Source organism: Cetorhinus maximus, chromosome 4 (assembly GCF_964194155.1).
Source record: "Cetorhinus maximus chromosome 4, sCetMax3.hap1.1, whole genome shotgun sequence".
Taxonomy (NCBI): Eukaryota; Metazoa; Chordata; class Chondrichthyes; order Lamniformes; family Cetorhinidae; genus Cetorhinus; species Cetorhinus maximus.
In genome coordinates this window covers 141,708,893-141,732,223 of record NC_135882.1, presented here as the reverse complement: position 1 = coordinate 141,732,223, position 23,331 = coordinate 141,708,893, and the positions used below count along the sequence as shown (strand labels likewise).

General features: G+C 42.3%; 1 protein-coding gene across 6 annotated transcripts in view; it reads right to left on the bottom strand.

The window, feature by feature from the left end:
* LOC144679947 (DNA topoisomerase 1-like) overlaps positions 1 to 23,331 on the bottom strand; it is a 139,088-nt gene that overhangs the window by 95,083 nt on the left and 20,674 nt on the right. For 3 of the 6 annotated variants that reach the window (XM_078540939.1, XM_078540942.1, XM_078540940.1), the window contains exons 3-8: positions 11,040 to 11,181; positions 10,775 to 10,874; positions 10,069 to 10,118; positions 9,175 to 9,283; positions 5,166 to 5,221; positions 242 to 343 (exon numbers count right to left, since the gene is read on the bottom strand). In XM_078540939.1, coding sequence (XP_078397065.1) covers positions 242 to 343; positions 5,166 to 5,221; positions 9,175 to 9,283; positions 10,069 to 10,118; positions 10,775 to 10,874; positions 11,040 to 11,181 — 559 coding nt within the window. The remainder of the gene's footprint in view (positions 1 to 241; positions 344 to 5,165; positions 5,222 to 9,174; positions 9,284 to 10,068; positions 10,119 to 10,774; positions 10,875 to 11,039; positions 11,182 to 23,331) is intronic. The other 3 variants (XM_078540941.1, XM_078540943.1, XM_078540944.1) reach the window with 1 other exon arrangement.

Here is a 23,331-nt window from a genome sequence, read left to right as displayed (position 1 = left end):
AACAGTACCCACCTGCTTCTGGGTATAATGCCTAATTTGTATTCTTCGCTGCAGACAATGTCCAATGACAAGAAACTAGCAAATGGAGAAGTCTCATAGTACTGGAAAAGGTTCAAGAAATTATTTGAATGATCTCAATTCTACTGATGATAAACACTGTATTTATCAATACATTCCACCAGACAGTGATCCTCACCACTAACAAACAAGACCAAGATAGAATGAACATTTCTCATCTTACGCCTCAGAAAGGTCATCTTCCCTCGCTGGAGTTTCTTTGCTTGTTAGTTTTTTAGCTGTGTCGCCATAATCATTGCCTGTTGATTTCAGGTCATCATTTGGTCTAAAGTACAAGAAAGAAAATACGCCGGGTCAGATATTTCATTAATTCATTCATGGGATGTGGGCGTCACTGGCTTGGCCAGTATTTATTGCCCACCCCTAATTGCCCTTGAGAAGGTAGTAGAGAGTTGCCTTCTTGAACTGCAGCAGTCCATGTGGTGTTAGGGAGGGAGTTCCATGATTTTGACCCAGTGACAGTGAAGGAACAGCAATATATTTCCAAGTCAGGATGGTGAGCGGCTTGGAAGGGAGCTTCCAGATGGTGGTGTTCATGTGTGTCTGCTACCCTTGTCCTTCTAGATGGTAGCGGTCATGGGTTCGGAAGCTGCTGTCCAAGGAGCCTTGGTGAGTTCCTGCAGCGCATCTTGTCGATGGTACACAGTGCTGCCAGTGTGGCGCTGATGGAGGGAGTGATTGTTTGTGCATGGGGTGCCAAACAAGCAGGCTGCTTTGTATTCCATCACACTCCTGACCTGTGCCTTGTAGATGGTGGACAGACTTTGGGGAGTCAGGAGGCGAGTTACTCACCACAGGATTCTTAGTCTCTGATCTGCTCTTGTAGCCACAGCTGAGTAACCCTGGCAGAACCCAGCTGAATGTCAGTGAGCAGGTTATTGCTAAACAAATGCCACTTGATAGCACTGTTGCTGGCCTCTTCCATTACTTTATTGATGATAGAGAGTGGTAAAAGGCTTCAAGGTGATTTAGCAGATTGAGTGAGTAGGCAAATACCTGGCAAATGAGGTAGAACATGAATAAATGTGAAGTTATCCACTTAGGTAGGAAAAACAGAATGGCACAGTATTATTTAAATGGTGATAGATTGGGAAGTTTTGAAGTACAAAGGGACTCGGGTGTCCTTGTACATCAATCACTGAAAGCAAGCATGCAGGTGCAGCAAGCAGTTAAGGCGGCAAATGGTATGTTGGCCTTCATTGCAACAGGACTTGAGTACAGGGGCAAGGATGTCTTACTGCAGCTGTATAGGGCCTTGGTGAGACCACACCTGGAGTATTGTGTGCAGTTTTGATCTCCTTACCTAAGAAAGGATATACTTGCTGTTGAGGGAATGCAGCAAAGGTTCACCAGACCAATTCCTGAGATGGCAGGATTGTCAAAAGAGGACAGATTGGGCCGACTAGGCCTGTATTCACTGGAGTTGAGAGAATGAGGGGAGATCTCATCGAAACAAAATTCTGACAACGATTAACAGACTGGATGCAGGGATGATATTTCTTCTGGCTTGCGGGGGGGGGTCTAAAACAAGGGGGCACAGTCTCAAGATACAGGGGAGACCATTTAGGATTGAAATGAGGAGAAACTTCTTCACTCAGTGGTAAACCTTTAGAATTCTCTACCATAGAAGGCTGTGGAGGCCAAGTCATTGAATATATTTAAGAAGGAAATAGATCGATTTCTGGACTAAAGCGTCAAAGGGTATGGGGAGAGCACAGGAATATAGCATTGAGACAGAGGATCAGCCACGGTCATACTGAATGGTGGAGCAGGCTCGAAGGCCGAATGACCTACACATGCTCCTATTTTCTATGTTTCTATATGGCTAGTCCAGTTCAGTTTCTGGTCAATGGTAACCCCCAGGATGTTGATAGTGGGGATTCAGTGATGGTAATGCCATTGAACGTCAAGAGGCGACGGTTAGAATCTCTCTTGTTGGAGATGATCAATGCCTGGCACGTGTGGCACGAATGTTACTTTCCACGCGTCCGCCCAAGCCTGGATATTGTCCAGGTCTTACTGCATTTGTACATGGATGGCTTCGGTATCTGAGGAGTCGTGAATCATAAGCAAACATCCCCACTTCTGACCTAATGATGGAAGGAAGGTCATTGATGAAGCAGTTGAAGATGGTTGGGCCTAGGAAACTACCCTGAAGAACCCCTGCAGTGATGTCCTGGAACTGAGATGACTGACCTCCAACAACACAACCATCTTCCTTTGTGCTAACTACGACTCCAACTAGTGGGCCGTTTCCCCTGATTCCCATTGATTTCAGTTTTGCTCAGGCTCCTTGGTGCCACACTCGGTAAAATGTTGCCTTGGCGTCAAGGGCAGTCACTCTCACCTCACCTCTGGAGTTCAATTCTTTAGTCCATGTTCGAACCAAGACCGTAAAGAGGCCAGAAGTTGAGTGACCCTAGCAGAACCTAATTGAGCGTCAGTGAGCAGGTTATTGCTAAACAAGTGCCAATTGATAACTGTTGCTGACCCCCTTCCATCACTTTGCTGATGGTTGCATGTAGGCTGATAGGGCAGTAATTGGTCCAGCTGGATTTGTCCTGCTTTGTGTGTACAGGGCATACCTGGGCAATTTTCCACATTGCCAGGTAGATGCCAGTGTTGTAGCTGTACTGGAACAGTTTGATCATCAAAAAGCTTTCAATTAAAATGTGTAAAATTTCTCAGACAACAGCTGATTGGTAAAATAATAGTAAATTCTCCATGCAAGTAAGACAGTAATATTTAAAATTGGCAGTACAGTCCATAACCAGGGGGCAGCCTAATTATGAGGAGACCTTGAAAAGAAGATTCCATGAAAAGTAATGGTTAAAAAGTCAAAATAAGCACCCACAGCAGAAACAAACATTAACATGAACTTCTAATTGGATTGGTAAATCCAGTTTACTGATCATCTCTTAAAACCATAGTGAGCATCACTTGAATGTTCAATAATTTTGTTTACCACGACAATAAACAACTGGACAGGGTTCTCATCAGAATGCTAGTTTAAGACTAAATTAAGATGACAAAATACGGAAGAATTTTTTTTTTGTTAGAACACAATTATAAACATTTCTCTCTCTATGTATGGATGGATAGCTGGCTTTTTAAAAATAAAAGCATTCTTGGAATTTGGGCACTGCTGGCAATGTCAGCATTTATTGCCCATCCCTAATTGCCCTTGAGCAGATGGTTGCATGCCACCTACAAATGAATGGCTTGCCAGGCCATTTCAGAGGTCAATTAAGAGTCAAATCACATTGCTGCGGGTTTGGAGTCACGTGTAGACCAGACCAGGTAAGGATGGTAGAGATTTATATTGAGACTGCAGGATTCACATGTTGGCAGTTGAGGCAGAGGGTATGTCAACATTTAAGACTGAAGGAAAAGGGGGTGAAGCAATATGGGAAAACTACTATTTTATATGGAAGGTAAATGTTGAAATGAACTGGGGTCAGGCTGAAAGAAGTTACAACAGAATCAGGTCAAAGTATAAGCAACAATAGCAGGAGCAGTTGCTGTTAACATTGGCATTTTAAATAACAGCTGATATGGGGAGAGGCTGTCCAGATCATCATCAACTAAGTGCAGCCACAGTACATATAAGAATTGGCTACTGGTCAAACCAATTTGGTTTATGTGACTTTCCTAGTGCTACACCTAAAATAAACACAAAGCCATTAGGGAATCCATCTGTAACTTATCTTGGGTCAGCTTTGTGTACCAACACCAAAGGAGTGTCTGTTGGAAATTATACTCCAAAAAAAAAGACAGGTTCACAGCAGATTAGTCAACAACAGCAACTTTCATTTATAGTGTTATAACCTAGTGAAACATCCCAATGATGGCTTTACACATAAACATCAATATCACAAGATTCTTGGGTAAGTTCTGAAACTTTAAACCACCAAAATGGTGACACTGACCAGTCCTATATCAATTTAATTCCCAGTAAGATAATCAAAGATTCACAGATTTCATTTTAAAATGAGATAGACCAGGAAAAAAATGACAATTGCCAAACTCCTGCTGCCATGGAGCCCTTAAATCCTCTGATCTAACTCATAGCTAGCTAAGAGCTACTTAATTTTAAAGCTCTTGATTCAGGGTTAGGAGTATTAGGTGCACAAGATTCAACTGCATTTCATAATTAGTTTATTATTAATAAGTAACTGATTACCTAAGAAGTTTTACATAAATAAGAGCATGTATAGTGGAAGAATAAAGAATCAATATTCTGTTGCGCAAACCTCAGCATGAAATGTGGAAAAAAGTCAATCCCACTACCGTTCTCACCTGATGATTACATTTCCAGCAGTGAAAAGGAGTGGGAAAACCCGGCTGTTTCCCCCCACCCCCACCTTTTTGTGACCAACTGCATACAATTCCCCCTACCAACAATTCTTCTGCAACTGGGCACAGAATAGTAACTGAATCTGGGACCGTAGGAAAGTCTGCTAATGAATATTTTGAAATCCGAAAGAAAATTGCATTTTTTCAGCTATTTCTTCGGTCACATATTGTATCTAGTGTTTAGGAGAAGGATTAGGATCATTTCAATTTGGACTTTTCCATAGACAATTATCATTTTACAGACAGGAACCATTCTAAGATTCTATTAAATTTCATCTGCCATTGTTCTGCCTATTTACATATATTGTCCAACTCATGCTGAAATTTCTGAGCCACCTCTTCAGATTTTACTGGTTTATCTTAGTTCACCATCTATAAATCTTATTACTTTGCATCCAATAGCCAGTATAGACCAGAAATAATCATCTTCCCCTTCTGAATCCATGTTGAACACTGTTAACCAAGTTAGAGTTGTAGAGTATCAAGTTCACTCCTGATGATCAATTCCATTATTCACAGAATGGAAGCATGATGTCCTCCACAGATGAACAATTTATAATATTCACTATTTAGGCAGAGGTAAAAATGACCTTTTGAGTTAGATGCCAGAGGATAATAAAAACATCCATAAAAGCCTAAATTATATACCTGTAAAACAGAAAATATAAAATAAAAATGGTCATGGTAGAGATAATTCATCAGTATCAGTCACACTAGCCAAAAAACGTTACCTGCCAAGGTTATTTTCCTCCTTGTCTTGTGGTTTATTGGAGGAATTAGTCTTTTCCTGCAAAAGTAATTTTAATAATTACATGTAAATATTGTACTTGGCATTGTAACATTAAAACTCTTCATACAAAGTATTAATTTTCAGGTGCTGTGATTGATGTAATATACATGAATAGCTATTCTGAAGCAGCTATTTGCAAAAAGTTGAATTTTTGTGATAGAGTTAGATTTCCTAAAGAAACATTCCAATTGAATATATCAATGGCTGAACTTCATTCCTAATACAGTCTTACATACTACCAAGGTACAAGGGATTGGCTTTGTTTGGCTGGTTTTCATTGTGTATATTTGGTCTGCTGAATACAATGGATGAAGGCTGTGATATCTCTACAACCTGCTGACCACTTGAAAAGCCACTTTTCTTTTTAAAAATACAAGTGGATAATGCTACCAAAAAGCCCATCTTGATCTCCACTGACCCAAGCAGCCTGAAACCCTGACATGCTTCAAAGTGATTGAGCCTTTATCCAATGCCACTGATATCCATCACAGCTGGCTGTGATGAACCTGCACCATTTTTCATTTTTGCTTCACTTTCCAGTTCAATCTGGATCCTCAGTGGGCCTGAACTTCAGCAGAGTGACAATCAGAGTCAGGCTGCCACTCTGCTCCTACTTTCTTACGCAAAATCATTTTCGATCCTATCTCATCTGACCTTCTGACTCAGGCTGGGCGAGATCCAGGCAGTGCAGTGTGTCCCAGAGACCTAGTGTTGTGGGTAGCTCAGTCGGATGTAAAGAGGCCATGCCAGCTTTTCTACAACACTTTGGGTCTCAGAGTGGGGAGAGACTTAGGTCGGACGGGAGGAAGAATCCCATCTTGGTTGGGGGGGTGGGGAGATGAAGTCACATGGGGGAAGTCAGTGTGGATCTGTAGAATGGTTAGCCTGAATTTAGAGGTGGTTTAAATCCTTCTAACTGGTCCTGAGTAGCTGTTGCTCTAACGGTTGGAACCACCTGAAGTTTGCAATTCAAATTGCGTTTTCGGATGGTTAGCAGTGCAGGGCAATTGCCCAGGGAAAGTTTCCCAAGCAATTGGCATATAAACCGTACCTCAGAATTTCTGGGGGGGAAATGGGGGTTTCCCAGTGCATCCTTGGGTTACCCCCCTGACCCCCAATTACACGGCCCTGGAGCTTATGTTTCAGCCCAATTTCTCCACAGACTTTTGTCACATCAACGCATCATTCTCTAAATAAGCAACATGCCATGACAAAAAGATCTAGTCCATTCTTAACTTATCCAAAATAGGCATATAAATACCCTTTGGCTAAGGACACATCCCTTGGCCCAAATAGAACCATAGAAAAGTTACAGTAAAGAAAGAGGCCATTCAGCCCATTGTGTATGCACCAGCTAAAATGAGAAAAAAGAAACTAGCCACTCAATTTAACCCTACTTTCCAGCACCTGGTCCGCAGCCTAGAAGGTTACTGCACTTCAGATGTAGATCCAGGCGAATTGAGCATTTCTGCCTCAGTCACCAACTTAGGCAGGGAATTCCATACGCCCACCACCCTCTGGGTGAAAAAATCTTTTCCTCATGTCCCTCTAATCCTTCTACCAATCACCTTAAATTTATGCTCCTGGTAATTAACCCCTCAACTAGGGGAAACAAGCGTTTCCCAACTACCCTATCTAGGCCCCTCATAATTTTGTACACCTCAGTTAGGTCACCCCTTAGCCCCCTTTGTTCTAAGCAAAACAACCCTAGCCTATCCAATCTTTCCTCATAGCAGCAATTTTCAAGCCCTGGCAACATTCTTGTGAATCTCCTCTGCACTCTCTCCAGAGCCATCCTTCCTGTCATGTGGTGGTCAGAACTGTACACAGAATTCCAGCTGTGGCCTAACCAGCGTTTTATACAGTTCCATCATTACATCCCTGCTATTGTATTCAATACCTCGTCCAATAAAGGAAAGCATTCAATATGCTTTCTTGACCACCTTGTCCATCTGTCCTGCCACCTTCAAGGAACTGTGGACATGCACTCCAAGGTTTCTCACTTCCTCGACCCCTCTCAATAACTTCCTGTTTATTGAATATTCCCTTGTTTTGCTTGCCTTCACCAAATGCATTACCTCACACTTTCCTGGATTGGATTCCATCTGCCACTTCTCCACCCACTCAACCAAACCATTGATATCATTCTGGAGTCAACAGCTAGCCTCTTCACCATCAACTACACGGCCAATTTTCATGTCATCTGCAAATTTTCCAATCGTGCCTCTCACAGTTAAGTCCAAATCATTAATATTTACAACAAACAGCAAGTGCCCCAACACTGAGCCCTGTGGAACACCACTGGAAACCGTTTTCCATTCGCTATAACATCCATTGACCATTACCCTTTGTTTCCTGTCACTAAGTCAATTTTGGATCCAACCTGCTACCGTCCTCTGTATCCCATGAGATCTCATTTTTCTGACCAGTCTGCTGTGTGGGACTTTGTCAAATGCCTTACTAAAATCCAGGTAGACAACATGCACTACCCTCGTCAATCCTTCTTGTTACTTCCTCAAAAAATTCTATTAAGTTAGTAAGGCATGATCTTCCCCAAACAAAACCATGCTGACTATCCTTGATCAATCCGTGCCTATCTAAGTGACAGTTTATCCTGTCTCAGAATGGTTTCCAATAATTTGCCCACCACCAAAGTCAAACTAATAGGCCTATAATTTTCTGGCCTATCCCTCACACCCTTTTTAAATAAATGGTACAAAATCATAGACCTCCAATCCTCTGGTACCTCACCTGTATCTAGTGAGGATTAGAAAATGATCCTTAGAGCATCTATTATTTCCTCCTTGGCTTCCTTCAACAGCCTGGGATACAATCCATCCAGCCCTGGTGATTTATCGACCTTCAAGGATGCCAGTCCCTCCAGTGCTTCCTCTCTAACTATGCTTATTGTATCTAATATTTCACACTCCTCCTCTTTAATTAGAATGTCTGCATCATCCCTCCCCTTAATGAAGACAGAGGCAAAGTAATGCTTGAGAGTTCTGCGTACATCTTCTGCATCAACCCAGAAGTTACTATGTACATCTCTGATAGGCCTTACCTTTTCCTTAGTTATTCTCTTGCTCTTAGTGTACTGGTAAAAAAAAAATCTTAGGATTTTCTTTGATTTTACCTGCCAATACTTTTTGTATCCTCTTTTGCTTTCCCAATTTCCATTTTCACCTCACCCCTGTACTTTCTATACTCCTCTAGGCTTTCTACAGTATTAAGTCTTTTGTGGCTATCATAAGCTTTCTTTTTCTGCTTTATCATGGCCTGTATGCTTCTGGATAACCAGGGGACTCTACATTTGGCAGTACCACCCCTTTTCTTTGTGGGGACACGCCTACACCGTACCCGTAGGATCTCACCTTTGAATGCCTTCCACTGATTTTGACAGTTTTTCCTTCTAATAGCTGTATCCAGGCCACTCTCACCAGCTCACCTCTCAGCCATGTGAAATTTGTCTTCCCCCAATTTAAAACTTTTACTCCTGTTCTATCTTTGACTTTTTGAAAATGCATGAAAATATTCCTTACTTTTAGAAGCCCAATTAATCTGCACTGAATGTGAATATTAAAGTCAGATGACACCCATGTCCCAAACCTTTCATTTGGTGCTCAGTCACAGTGAGTGAAAGCAAGTATAGACTCACATACTTATGAAGGGGAGAGTTGAACGGATACATTAGGCAAGAAAATTGGGAGCTAAGAGGCATCAATAGAACCACTTGATTTCTGTCACTGTCCACTTGTGAAGATAAGTGAGAACCTTAGTTTCTCTTAAGGCGGGGGGGGGGGGGGGGGGTAGAAGAGAGAGAGAGATCAAAAGTTGTGGTAATGGGATGGAATGAAGAAAGATCCTGAAAAGGGAATAATACATGATCTCTGACTGGAACAGGCTTAATGGGCAAATAGCTCCAAATTTTGTTCAACACTATGCATAATTACCCTTTCTTTGTGTTTCCTATCCTTATTTTTCTGTTTCCTGGCACAGAATTCTTTCAGCTGTTCATCCATACCCATGAGCATATCTTCAAAGGATTCCTGACATGTAGATCTGTGCAAAATAAAAAAAACTTTGATCCACAAAATTCATTAAATACCAATTTATGGGGTATTAAAATGACCTAACAACTTTACCGTTTCCAATTTGGAGACGAGAGCTTAAAGGAAAAGAAAAATGTCAGTTTGGCAGGTAGAGTGTATTCGACTGCCTAAAACCTTCCTCTGACCAAGCTGTGGTTATCTTCCCTAATATCTCCTTATGTGATTTGGTGCCATATTTTGTTTTATAACTTCCCTGTGAAGCACCTTGGGATTTTTTATTCCATTAAAGATGCTATATAATTATAAAAGTTGTTATTGTTGTCAGACTACTTGTCTAAGATTCAGTAGTGGATGAGCAGAAATTTCCTCAAACTAAATATTGAGAAGATAATATGCAAGTTGTTGGAGAGTTCAGGAGATCTAAGAATTATGAAGAATTTTGATCAGGAAAATAGGGGAAAATCTTTCACTGGGCAATTGCTAACTAGGGTGTAAGATCATCATCCAAAGAAGAGGTTAGGAGTTTTCTTTTGTGTTAAAAGAACAAAGCTTTTTATGCCCTACCAGAAACAATGGTGAAAGCTGAATCCATAACCTAGCTTTTGAAAGGGAAGTGGATAGATATTTGTTTTTTTTTAAAAAAGCATATAGGAAAATATGTATTTAATGGATAGCTCAATAGCTCAGAGACAACAAAAGCACAATGAGGTAAACAACCTACTTCTGGTGTTAATTTGATTTTAAAATCCCTTTCATTTTTTCTTTTAAAACATACTGCACATGAATTGTTTTTACCTTTTCAGTAAGTTTCCTTTCACTTTCTTTTCTGCAGCATCATAGCTCTCCTGTAACAAATAATGAGCTGTTTTGTTATCATTACACAGGGATTGAGACATCTTAAACCACCACATGGAAACTGATTATCTTGACTTTAGCTACCATACACTACTCTTAGAAATGCATTCTTACTTTTTGGCCCTGGAATTTATCAGTTATCTGGTTATTCAAGTCTTTCATTACCCCCATTATCTGTCCAGACTCCTATTATAAACATTGTACATCAACCACTAGAAAGTTTCTCTAACATCTCTCTCACTTTGGGTTGAGAAAATGCCCTGCTGCATGCCAATCAACATCACTTCCAGGGCTCCCAATGGCTTGCTGGGTAAATGTACCAAACAGTATACTACAAAGCTACAAAGTCTAAGGTTTGATCTGCAGTGTATATGGAATTGGCTGATCTTAGATAGCTGGGGGTGCTATGAATTGCTTTAGCATCACTTAAGGCTGGATATCAACTGAGAATTAGGCTTGGTCTTGATATGCTCCATGATAAAACTATAGCCTTGGGTCACAAGAGAGAAATGGCAAAATAGATCCGGTGCAGGCAGCACCATGAAAATTGCACACGTACATGAAGCTGCATCTTAAGAAAACATGAGGAGAATATTGGGAAGCTGGGGAAATAGAGGTCAGCAGCATAATTTCAACTACAATTTACCTTTTGCTCTATTTTAACTTCTTTGTTGACTTGCATCTCTGAGGTGTCTTCCTTGTGTTTTTTGTTCAGGTTATTTCCTGCCAGATTATTCTTGCGTTTCCTACACAAACAATTTTATAAAAAACGAAAAAGGGGGAAAAACACAAATCCTGGTTTGAACTTCCAAAGGCAAATGATGTCACAAAATCTTGAGCTCTTTCACAGCTAAACTAATATCAAGTTCTTCCCCATATTAACAGCATTTCTAATTTCATTCAATCGTTACCTGTGACTCGGTTCTCTCTCAGTCTTGGGCAGAGGTGGTGAATTATGTTTTGAATTCTTGTTTTTCTCATCTTTATTGCTTTTGTTAGATTTAGTGACCTTTTTGTCTTTCTCCTCATCCTTTGATACGGCACTGTTCAGTTCTGAAATACAGACATTAAAATTGACAACACAAATGATAAGCAAATATGTAATACTTGAAAGGGCAAAATACTACAGAAGCTGGAAAAATTGAAAATTCTGCTAACAGCAGGCCAGACAGTGTCTGTAAATATTTCAAAATGGGTTACACTTGAAATGTATTAGATTCAACCTCATCCATGTGCACTCTATCATGGAAATTAAACTTATTCTGCTTTCTTCTTCCAAAAAAGTTAGGTTTATAAAGAGGTTTAACAGAGAGAAACATCCCAAAGTTCTTCACAAAAGAAATGGCACCAAGCAAAACAAAGGGATAACCAGAAACATGGCCAAAGGAGGTGAGTTGCTTTCCTCTTTTGAGGAAAGCATCAATATTTGTGACCTGCAAACTAACCTTTGTTGAAACTGTTCCCTCTAACTTCTCCTCTGCAACCTTGTAATCATCTAAATGCTGAACAATATCCAATGTCTGTCATCCAATATAAATTACTTGCGTAGCTCAAAAGGATTTCCTACTTGTTCTTTTACTAACTCTAACCCATCTTCTGATCCTATTTGTTTGGTTTCCTGTAGCATTTGTCTCTCTGTCCTGGTCTCCAGTTCCATTCCATTAGTCTCCAGATCTGATGCAAGCCTTGTTACAACACTTATCAGATGACTCACTTACTGAATCTTGTTAGCCATTCAGCCTCAAAAATCTCCTTTCATCCTTCTGCCTTTGCAAGTTCCTGTACCCACCATTGTATCGTTCTTTCTAATTTGTGAAGATCACACACCAAACACACCTCATGGTCTCTATTTGTTATCCATTTGTCAGTTGTTTCTTTTTATCTCAAGTGCTCCCTTTTAATTTTACTCTTATCTGGCGGCCTCTATAATTTATTAAGCTTTGTTTGTGTGTGTATTTAAAAACTTTTTAAACTCTGATATTCCTATTTATTTTTGGTATGTCTTGGATGGCTCCATAACATAAAAGACAGAAGCAGGAGTAGACCATACAGCCCGTTGATCCAGCTCCACCATTCTAGGCTAATCTTGGGCTTCAACACCACTTTCCAGCTCGCTCCCCATGTGCCTTGGTTCCATGAGACTAAAAATTTATCTTAGCTTTAAATACTTCAATGATGGAGCATCCACAATCTTCTGGGTTATATAAGTCCAAAGATTCACAAACCTTTGAGTGAAAAAAAAATTCTCTTCATCTCGGTCTTAAATAATCATTCCCCTTATCCTAAGGCTGTACCCCCGTGTTCGGTTTCCCCTGGCTGGGGAATCTAATCTCTTGGTCTATCTGGTCAAGCCCCTTCAGAATCTTGTATGCTTCAATTAGATCCCTTTGTCATCTAATCCATACAGGTGTTTTCTTTCATCACCCACACCTCTTCAACTTCTCAAGTGCTCTTTCTTTAAATCTACTGCTACTTGGGTTGCCCTTTTAGCAAATTACCTAGAGCAATCAATTTTATTTTCTTTCTCCAGTATCCTCATCTGACTACTGAAGTTTTCCAATGTTCAGAAGGACTTGGAGAATTAAGCTCAGGAGCAGAGTATTGCCCATTGCAGTTTGCTTTTTTCAAAGCAAATTTAAGATTGCTTCTGATGGAGTCCTTCATCCACTAATCACTTCTTACTATAGAGCTAATTTGTCCCTAGCAACTATGCACCTTGTTGGCAAATTCTTTAATGATTATTGTTGAAAGATTTGTGGAGCCCTCCTGGAAGGCAGCCACACTAGTTGACTGGTTCTCAAGCCCGATTCTTGAGAGAACCCAGCTTTCCATCTTTTATATATTTGATGCTAGTTTGGTCCTTTCAGGATTTAGTGGTCACCATTAGATCTGCTGATAAACGGCCACCCTAAACATGGACTCAGTACCAGTAATCAGTCAGCCAATATGAAGACACTATTTCTCAATAGCAGCACATGTTCTACCTCCAGCCTCTCCTATTGGAAAAGTGCGTAGAATGGAGGAGTAGACTGCCAAGTGTTTACACAAGAGATGCAGTCCACAGCAGATGATTTCTAGGAGTCAGTTTAAGAGGTAAACCTCAGTCCCAAGCACTTTATGCACATCAGAACTTCGCCTCCCATATGAACAGTGAAATTAAATTCCAATAGAAAGGCAAAGAGGCAGAAGAAAATGAAACTCAGCCTCATGAAGATCAGCACCAGGTCTCTTCTGGGCTGCAGCAAGGGTAATTCCTATGGGGATTAGTAAAACATTGTTTTAGGATTAAGGTGTATCTTTCAAAATAAAAGAAATAATTGCATCCCAGCATTTCCCTAGCCTTCTTGCTAACTCCAATTATTCCATATTTAAACAGTTGTCTTCCTAGCTCTGGTTCCTATAATCACCTTAGTCAAACCTCATGAGTCATTAAACAGAGATGAATCAAACTGCAACTTTCACATTTGATAATGAAAATATCAAACCAAGTCTACTTCTAATTACTAAGTATTCTCCGAGGTGAGACCAGAGGGCAAGTTTTCAAGAGATTTCTGACTACTGATTTGGTACAAGGCTTATTACAGTTTACCTTGTCACTAGCTTACATGCACATAGCAAACAACCATGATAAAGGAGATCAACTCAGAAAAATGCTATGATGCCCTCCAGGTCCAAAGGAGAAAATCAATTGCTTCAAAATTAACATCTATTGTCTCTTGAACTTCAAAGAAACCAGCAATTAGACAGCTAAATAGCCCAGTGAAGCTGGGAGCAGTGAAGCTGCTAAGGAGTCAACCCAAAATAGGCAAATTCACTAGAACTCCTGAAGATGGTATGTGTGACCTGCTGTTGCCTGTCTGGGTGACCTTGAGTCAGTAAGTAGCAACATAAAAGGTGAGAGCTGTACTGGTTTAGACAGTCATTGGCTGGACATTTGAGGCACTTGATTGGGGCTGCAGATCATTTCAAGTGAATGGAAATGAAGGCATAGCCTCTGGGCTTTATGGAGGCTTAAAATCAGGCCATCTTCATGTCTTTGATGTTGTCTCACTCTCTTCTGTTCTCCTCCTTCAAGATCGCAAACCAAAACCTAGTGCTGCTCCATGGTATGGGTCAAAAATATTTGGATAAACCAGCTCAAGTAGAACTCTCTGGAAGTACATCTCAGCTCCATCAGCTGATGAATCAGTGTTCCTCCATGTTGGACACCACTTGGAGGAAGCACTGAGGGTTGCAAGGGCACAGAATGAAGTCTCCCACCCAGAGTACAATGTCCATCACCAAGAGTGGCTCGGTAGCACCACTACTGACCGAGCCCCAGGTGACATCTGTGACAGGTGGTGAGCGAACCAACAAGAGGGAAAAACATACTTGACCTCATCCTCATGCAGATTCATCTGTACATGACAGTATCAGTAGGAGTGACCACCGCACAGTCATTATGGAGACAAAGTCCCGGCTTCACATTGAGCATACCCTCCATCGTGTTGTGTGGCACTACTACCATGTTAAATGGGATAGATTTCGAACAGATCTAGCAACTAATGGGTATCCATGAGGCACTATGGGCCATCAGCAGCAGCAGAATTCTACTCTGACACAATGTGTAACCTCGTGGCTCGGCATATTCCCCATTCTACCATTACCATTGAGCCAAGGGATCAGATCTGCCACATCCAGTCGTGAATAGTGGTGGGCAATTAAACAACTCACTGTGGTAAGAGCCTCCACAAATATCCCCATCCTCAATGATGGAGGAACCCAGCACATCAGTGCAGAAGATAGGGTTGAAGCATGTGCTACATCTTGAGCCAGAAGTGTCAAGTGGATGATCCATCTCGGCCTCCTCTGGAGGTCCCGAGCATCACAGATGCCAGTCTTCAGCCAATTCTATTCACTCCACGAGATATTAAGAAATGGCTGAAGGCACTGGACACTGCAAAAGCAATGGGCCCTGACACTATTCCGGCAATAATACTGAAGACTTGTGCTCCAGAACTTGCTGCGCCCCTAGCCAAGCTGTTCCAGTACACCTTCAACACTGGCATCTACCTGGCTACGTGGAAAATTGCCCAGGTATGCCCTGTACATAAAAAACCAGGACAAATCCAACCCAGCCAATTACTGCCCCATCAGTCTACTCTCCATCATCAGTAAAGTAATGGAAGGGATCATCAAGGGGTAAGCACTTGCTTAGCAATAACCTGCTCACTGACACCTAGTTTGGGCTCCGCCAGGGCCACTCAGCTCCTGACCTCATTACAGCCTTGGTTCAAACATGGACAAAAGAGCCGAACTCCCAAGGTGAGGTGAGAGTGACTGCCCTTGATATCAAGGCTGCATTTGACCAAGTGTGGCATCAAGGAGCCCTAGCAAAACTGGAGTCAATGGGAATCAGAGGGAAAACTCTCCACTGGTTGGAGTCATACCTAGCACAAAGGAAGATGGTTGTGGTTGTTGGAGGTCAGAAATCAGTCATCTCAGCTCCAGGTGATCATTGCAGGAATTCCTCAGTGTCCTAGGCCCAGCCATCTTCAGCTGCTTCATCAATGATCTTCCTTCCATTATAAAGTCAGAAGTGGGGACGTTCGCTGATGATTGCACAATGTTCAGCACCATTCGCGACTCCTGATACTGAAGCAGTTTATATCCAAATGCAGCAAGACCAGCACAATATCCAGCCTTGGGCTGACAAGTGGCTAGTAACATTCGCACCACACAAGTGTCAGGCAATGCCCATCTCCAACAAGAGAGAATCTAACCATCGCCCCTTGATGTTCAATAGCATTGCCATCAATGAATCCCCCATTATCAACTTCCTGGGGGTTACCATTGACCAGAAACTGAACTGAACTAGCCATATAAATACTGTGGCTACAAGAGCAGGTCACAGGCTAGGAATAGTGTGAAGAGTAACTCACATCCTGACTCCCCAAAGCCTGTCCACCGTCTACATTGCAAAAGTCAGGAGTGCGAAGGAATACTCCCCACTTGCCTGGATGAGTGCAGCTCCCACAACACTGAAGAAGCTTGACACCATCCAGGACGAAGCAGCCCATTTGATTGGCAACACATGCACAAACATTCACTCCCTCCACCACTGACGCACAGTGGCAGCAGTGTATCATCTACAAGATGCACTGCAGGAATGCACCAAGGCTCCTTCGACAGCACCTTCCAAACCCACGACCACTACCATTTAGAAAGACAAGGGCAGCAGATAGATGGGAATACTATCACCTAGAAGCTCCCCTCCAAGTCACTCACCATCCTGACTTGGAAATATATCGCCGTTCCTTCACTGTCGCTGGGTCAAAATCCTGGAACTCCCTTTCTAACAGCACTGTGGGTGTACCCACACCACACGGACTGCAGCAGTTCAAGAAGGCAGCTCATCACCACCTTCTCAAAGGCAACTAGGGATGGGCAATAAATGCTGGCCCAGCCAGCAAAGCCCACATCCCATGAATGAATTTAAAAAAAAACACAACTCATGCACTTTAGACCTGGTAGGTCTAAAGCTGCCAGATTTCTTGTAAGAGGTAGGTACCTTTTTGGATAGGGTTTCAGGACATCTTTGGGGTGCCTGCCAGTTCACAGTTTGACTGACAGCTCCAAGTGATTATAACTTCTGAAGTGGGACTATGAATTTCAATGTTTGTATTTTAAAAAGGGTTAAAGGAAGTTTAATGTAGTGGATGGGTTATTATCAATGACTGTTTTTTTTGAAATAGTGAAATCAATAGACACTTAAGAACTTTATTTAATCTCAGCATGGGTCCTAAAGCTGCCCATGCTGGATACTGGGCGAGTTGGCATGGTAGGAGTAAGGGCCATGGTGGGGTGGCAGAGAGGCATAGGTTGACATGGAGGGCAGAGGGGCTTGGGTTGGCATGGATAGGGCTTAGCGAATGTGCGAGGGAGTGAGGGCTGGATGGCTGTTTTTTGCATTGTTGAAACAAAGAGCCGGTGCACCGAGGTAGGCCTTCCGCCCAGCCCAGCTCTGCATCCGTCAGCCTCCGCACTGTTTCCAAAGTCACTAGACTCCCATAAAACCCGCACTCCCCCACCCCAGAATGAAAATCCAAAGCTCCAGAGCACTTTTTCCTCCAGATTGGGTTTGCAGAGCTGGGAATTGTCCCGCCTCTGGCTCCCAACTTGGAAACAAAAGTTCAGGCCTTAAAAATAACTATGCAAACTTAAGGAAAGGCAAGTTATCCAGGTAATGAGCAGATAAAAATAAATCATTTCAGATGCACTGATCTGTTCAGGGGCACACTAGCCCTCCTATCTGCTCATAAGTTATATTAATTACAATGGAGTTAACATGATAGGAATTTCAATACCTAACAACATCATGGTGTGCGCACGCAAATAAACATACCATGGCAATTTTTCACATTGGCATATAAATAGTAAACAGGAGGGGCCGATTAGGGACGAAAAAGACGATTTAAGCATTGAGGAAGGGGACGTGGCTTACGTATTAAATTATTACTCTTAATCTATCTTTACCAAGGAATACGATGCTGCAGAGGCCATGGTGAGAGGAGATAGTTCAGACACTTATGATTCCCAGCTGAGGTTACCACTGGATAAACTTGATCCCAAGGTGGGACCCAGGTTGATAGATCCTAACTTTTATTTGTTTGTTTGTTTAGATACGTGCAGAGGGGCTACTGAACAGTCACTGGAGTCAGCTAATGAACCTTCAACAAAAGCATAAAACAATAAACAAGAAAAGATGAACTATATTACAATACTCCGTCACCCACAACATCATCTTTACAGATATATACAGATTTGTAAGGATAACACAAGTCACAAAAGCTTTCTTATACTTTAATATTCACAGTAAATACACAGTACATGTAAACCAATAGGCACCCTGTGGTCAGACACCCCACACTCTGAAACCAAGTGACATGCCATCTCAACCAGATGCTATGGATCTCTCCTCAACTCCCCCCAGATACTTGTTATACCGTGAGCCAACCAGTTTCATTGAACTCAGACTTTCATATGAGGGTTTCTGATCTCCACTTTCCAAGAACTCACCTTGGAATCTTCTCTCAAACTGACACTTTCACTCAGGTGCTTTCCGCAAGGGTTCACCTCCAGGGTTTCGAACTCTCCTCCCGATGTTCCTCTCCCATGGGTCACCACATGCATTCAAGCTGTCTTCCATGCACTCTCTCTCACCGACACCACTGCTTCACATGCCCATAGCAAAGAGTTACAAACGTTCAGTTCTCTCTTTGGACCTTCTTGCCTCTTGCAAGCTGTTCTCGCTTTAAATCTGCTTTCTTCAGCTTTTGTCTCTTTAAATCTGAAACTTGGAGCCTTTCTCTCTGCCCCTCACGCTTAACAGGACCTTTTCCAGGTTCCTGTGCTTCCTTTGACTAGAAAGTCTGCTTAGGACTTTCTCCTGTTCCACTCCCCTGTATGTCGGTGTCTTTTCTTTAGCTTGGGGCTGGCCATCTGTCCCCTTTGTTCTAGTCTCTCCTGGCAGCTGTCTTCAAAACCAACTGAACTCAAACAGCTTCCAAATCAAACTGCTGTTTCTAGTTTCTTGTGTGTGTCTATGGGAGGGACCTGCCTCTCTGGACTCCTGTTGCTAAGCAACAGTCTAGTTTCTCTACTCTTGTTTGTTTAACTTAGCTGCAACATTCAGAAAACTCTCTTAAATGGTGCCTGCATTTCTAGTAAGCGAAACTAAAACTCAACTTGCCCTTTCCTTAACACACAAATACAGAAATACAAATCAAACTTAAACATTAAAGGTAAAATTCATTCCCTACACCCACAAATACAAATACAACTTACTTAAACTATATCTATTTCCTAACACAGTTGAAGAGTTTAAAGTTGATAAGGTGGTGGTATTGCATAAGCTGCCTGTACTTCAAGTTAATAAGGCACCAGGACCAGATGAGATTTATCCAAGGATACTGAGGGAAGCGAGAGTGAAAATTGCAGGGGCACTGGGCATAATTTTCCAATCTTCCTTAGAATCAGGAAGACTGGAGAATTGCAAACCTCACACCCTTTTTTGAATAACAGAGTCAAGGTAAGCTCAGCAATTACAGGCCAGTCAGTTTAACCTTAGCAGTGTTTAAGTAATTTGCTTGAGTTTTTTGGTAAGGTAACAGAGAGAGTTGATGATGGTAAGGGACAGTAGCAACATATATATGAAATGGACTGAGTGACAGGAAACAGGGTAGTGATTAATGTGCTTTGCAGACCAAAGTTTATAGTGGAGCTCCCCAGGCATCAGTACTAGAACCCCTGCCCTTCAGGATATATATTAATGACATAGACCTTAGTTACGAGGCACAATTTTAAAATTTGTGGATGATACAAAACTAGGAAGCATTGTGAACAATGAGGAGGATAGTGTAGAACTTCAAAAGGACATAGATGGTGAAATTATCAGACAAATGACAGATGAAATTTAATTCAGAGCAGTGCAAAGTGATTCATTTTGGTAGAAAGAATGGGGAGGAACAAGATTAACAAAGGGTACAATTCTACAAGGGGTGCAGGAGCAAGGGGACCTGGTTATATGTGTGCATAAATCATTGAAGGTGGCAGGACAGATTAAGAGAGCAGTTAGTGAAACATATGGCATCCTGGGCTTTATTAATATGGGTATAGGATATAAAAGCAAGGAAATTATGTTAAACCTTTATAAAACACTGGTTCGGCCTCAATTGGAGTACTGTATCCAGTCTGGGTGTCACACTTTAGGAAGGATATGAACGCACAGGAGAGGGCCACCACCTGGAAGTTCCCTTCCAAGTCACTCACCATCCTGACTTGGAAATATATCACCATTCCTTCACTCTCGCTGAGTCAAAATCCTGGAACGCTCTTCCTAACAGCACTTTGGGTGTGCCTACACCACATGGACTGCAGCGGTTCAAGGTGGCAGCTCACCACCACCTCCTCAAGGGCATCTAGGGATAGGCAATAAATGCTGACCCAGTCAGTGAAGCCCACATCCCATAAATGAATTAAAAAAGATTCACAAGAATGAACCCAGGGATGAGGAACTTCAGTTATGTAAAAAGACTCGAGAAGTTTGGACTGTTTTCCATGGAGAAGAGGGGAAGCTTGAGATAGACGTTCACAATCATGAGGGGTCTGGACTGAATGGACAGGAAGAAAAAGTGTTCTCATTGGTGGAAGGATCAAAAATGAGAAGGCACAAATTAAGCAAAAACAACATGAGGTAAAACTTTTTCAGGCAACAAGTAGTTAGTAATGCCTGGGAGTCAACTTCAGTGAAGGCATTCAAGAGGGAATTTGAAAAGGAAGAATGTGCAAGGCAGAAGATGGGGTAATGGCACTAGATGAATTGCCTTCAATGTTCCATTACTCTCAAGCCATATAACCAATCCTGGTTCAATGAAAAGCTTAATTCATAGGAGGTGGCAGCAGCATCAAATCAGGCATATATGAAAATGAGGTGCCAACCTGGAGAAAACTACACCACAGCACTATGTAGACTACACAGCAAAAAACAAAAAATTGTACAGCCAAAGCAAAGTAACCCCACATCCAGCGGACCAAGTTAAAACCATGCAATTCTAGTCATAAATGGGAGGACATTAAAGCAACTACCAGGAAGAGGTGGCTCAATGAACACCCCCATCCTCAATGATGTCAGTGCCCACCACATATGCAAAAGACCAGGCTAAAACATTTCCAGCCATCTTCAGCCAGAAGTGCTGAGTGAATGAGGTTTCTCAGCCTTCTCCAAAGATCCCCACCATCAGAGATGCCAGTCTTCAAGCTAAACAGTTGAGTATACTGTGCAAAAAGTGAAGCTTACAGGCCCCAAGAACACACAATGCAGGGCTGAGGGGACCTGTAGTCCAGGAGTAGCCTAACCTCTAGCTAAGCTGGTCCAACAGTAACATCTACCGCATAATGAGGAAAATTGCTCTGGTACATCCTACCCAAAACAAGCACGACAAACCTAGCCAATTACTGCTCGTATTACCCTATTTCCAATCAGCAATGAACGGACAGGCTTGTCAACAGTGCTACCAGTGTCACTGACTCAGTACTAATCTGCTCAATGCTCAGTTTGAATTCCACCAGGGCTACCTGGCACATCCCCATCTCAGTTGTGATCCAAACATGAATACAAGAATTTGATTGAATTTTGAGCAGGTGACTAGGTTTGTATATGAGGATAGTGCAGTTGATGTAGTCTACATGGACTTCAGTAAGGTTTTTGAGAAGGTCTTGCATGGGAGGCTGGTCAAGATAAGAGCCCATGGGATCCAGTACAATTTGACAAATTGGACACAAAACTAGCTTAGAGGCAGGAGGCAGAGGGTGATGGTCAAAGGTTGATTTGGTGACTGGAAGCCTGTGTCCAGTGGCGTACCACAGGGTTTAGTGCTGGGTCCCTTGCTGTTTTAGTGTACACTAATGATCTATATATGAATGTAGGAGGTATGATCAATAAATTTGCAGATGACAAAAATTGGGGATGTGGTAAATAGCGAGGAGGAAAGCCTTTAGGATGATATACACGGGCTGGTCAGGTGGGCAGAAGTGGCAAATGCAATTTAATCCTGAAAAATGTGAGGTGATGCATTTTGGGAGCACTAACAAGGCAAGGGAGTACACGATGAATCGTAGGGCCCCAGGAAGTACAGAGGATCAGAGGGACCTTGGTGTGCATGTCCATAGATCCTTGAAGACAGGAGGACAGGTAGATAAAGTCATATGGGATACTTGTATTCAATGCCTCGACTAATAAAGGCAAGAGCAGGGAAGGTTATGACGGAGCTGTATAAAGCATTAGTTAGGCCACATCTGGAGTACTGGGTGCAGTTCTGGTTGCCACAATATAGGAAAGATGCAAGCGCATTGGAGAGGTCACAGGGGAGATTCACCAGGATGTTGCCTGGGCTGGAGCATTTCAGCTATCGAGAGAGTAGATAGGCTGGGGTTGTTTTCCTTAGAGCAGAGAAAGCTGAGGGGGGACCTGATTGGAGGTGTACAAAATTACAAGGGGCATAGATAGGAAGAAGCTTTTCCCCTTAGTGGAGGGTTCAATAACCGGGGGAGCATAGATTTACGGTAAGGGGCAGGAGGTTTAGAGGAAAATTTGAGGGTAGGGGGTACCTGGAACTCACTGCCTGAAAGGGTGGTAGAGGCAGGGCCCCTCAACATTTTGTAGTATTTAGATGAATACTTGAAACGCCATGGCATACAAGGCTACGGGCCAAGTGCCGGAAAATGGGATTGGAGTAGATAGGGGCTTGATGACTGGCGCGGACATGATGGGCTGAAGGACCTCTTGTCTTGTTGCAGAACTCTTATGACAAAGTAAATTCCAAAATCTCGACTTCCAAAGGGACTGGGATACAGCACACACAATCACTGAAGCTTGCGAGGAATTCAGGGACAATCTTAACAGCAGGACCTCATTACAATAACCTTTCACTGATCCACCCAAACTCGACTGGATCCATTACTTGATCGACCTGCAGGAGCAGGAAATTTGTGGCAGATGTCCCGCTTGCCTGTTCAAAGGAGTATGTTAACAGTGCGACATGTTGGGGAGACAGCTGAGCAGGATTGGATATGATTGCCCTTATTTCAATTGCTTCCCCTCCAGCCCCTCAAACCAGTTTTCTGCCAGGCGGGAGGGCTAAAAATAGGATCCCAAGTGTGAGGTTAGGGAGGAGGTCAATACAGCATTCAACTGAGTATAGCACCAAGAAGCCTTAGTAAAGTTGTTCAATGGGGAAATCTCGCCAGTGGATGGAGTCATACTTGGCACAAAGGATGATGAGTCTGGTTGTTGGAGGTCAATCATTTCAGTCCTAACTATCTTCAGTTGCTTCATCATGGTCTTTCCACATATAAAGGTCAGATGTAGGGCTGTCCATTGTTAGTTGTCGTGTTCAGCCACATTCACCATTTCTCAGATTCTGAAGTGATCTATGCCCTGGATGCAGCAAGACAACATCCAAACTTGGGTCCTTAAGCGCCAACTTACATTCATGCCACACAAGTGCCAGGTAAAGACCATTTCCAAGAGAGCACTTAACCATTTCTCCTAATAAGTTCACCATCAATGTCCAGGTTTCACCATTAGCTATACACTCAAATAGACCAGTAACATGAATGCTGTGACTACTAGAGAAAGTCAGAGGCTGCATATTCCATGGCATG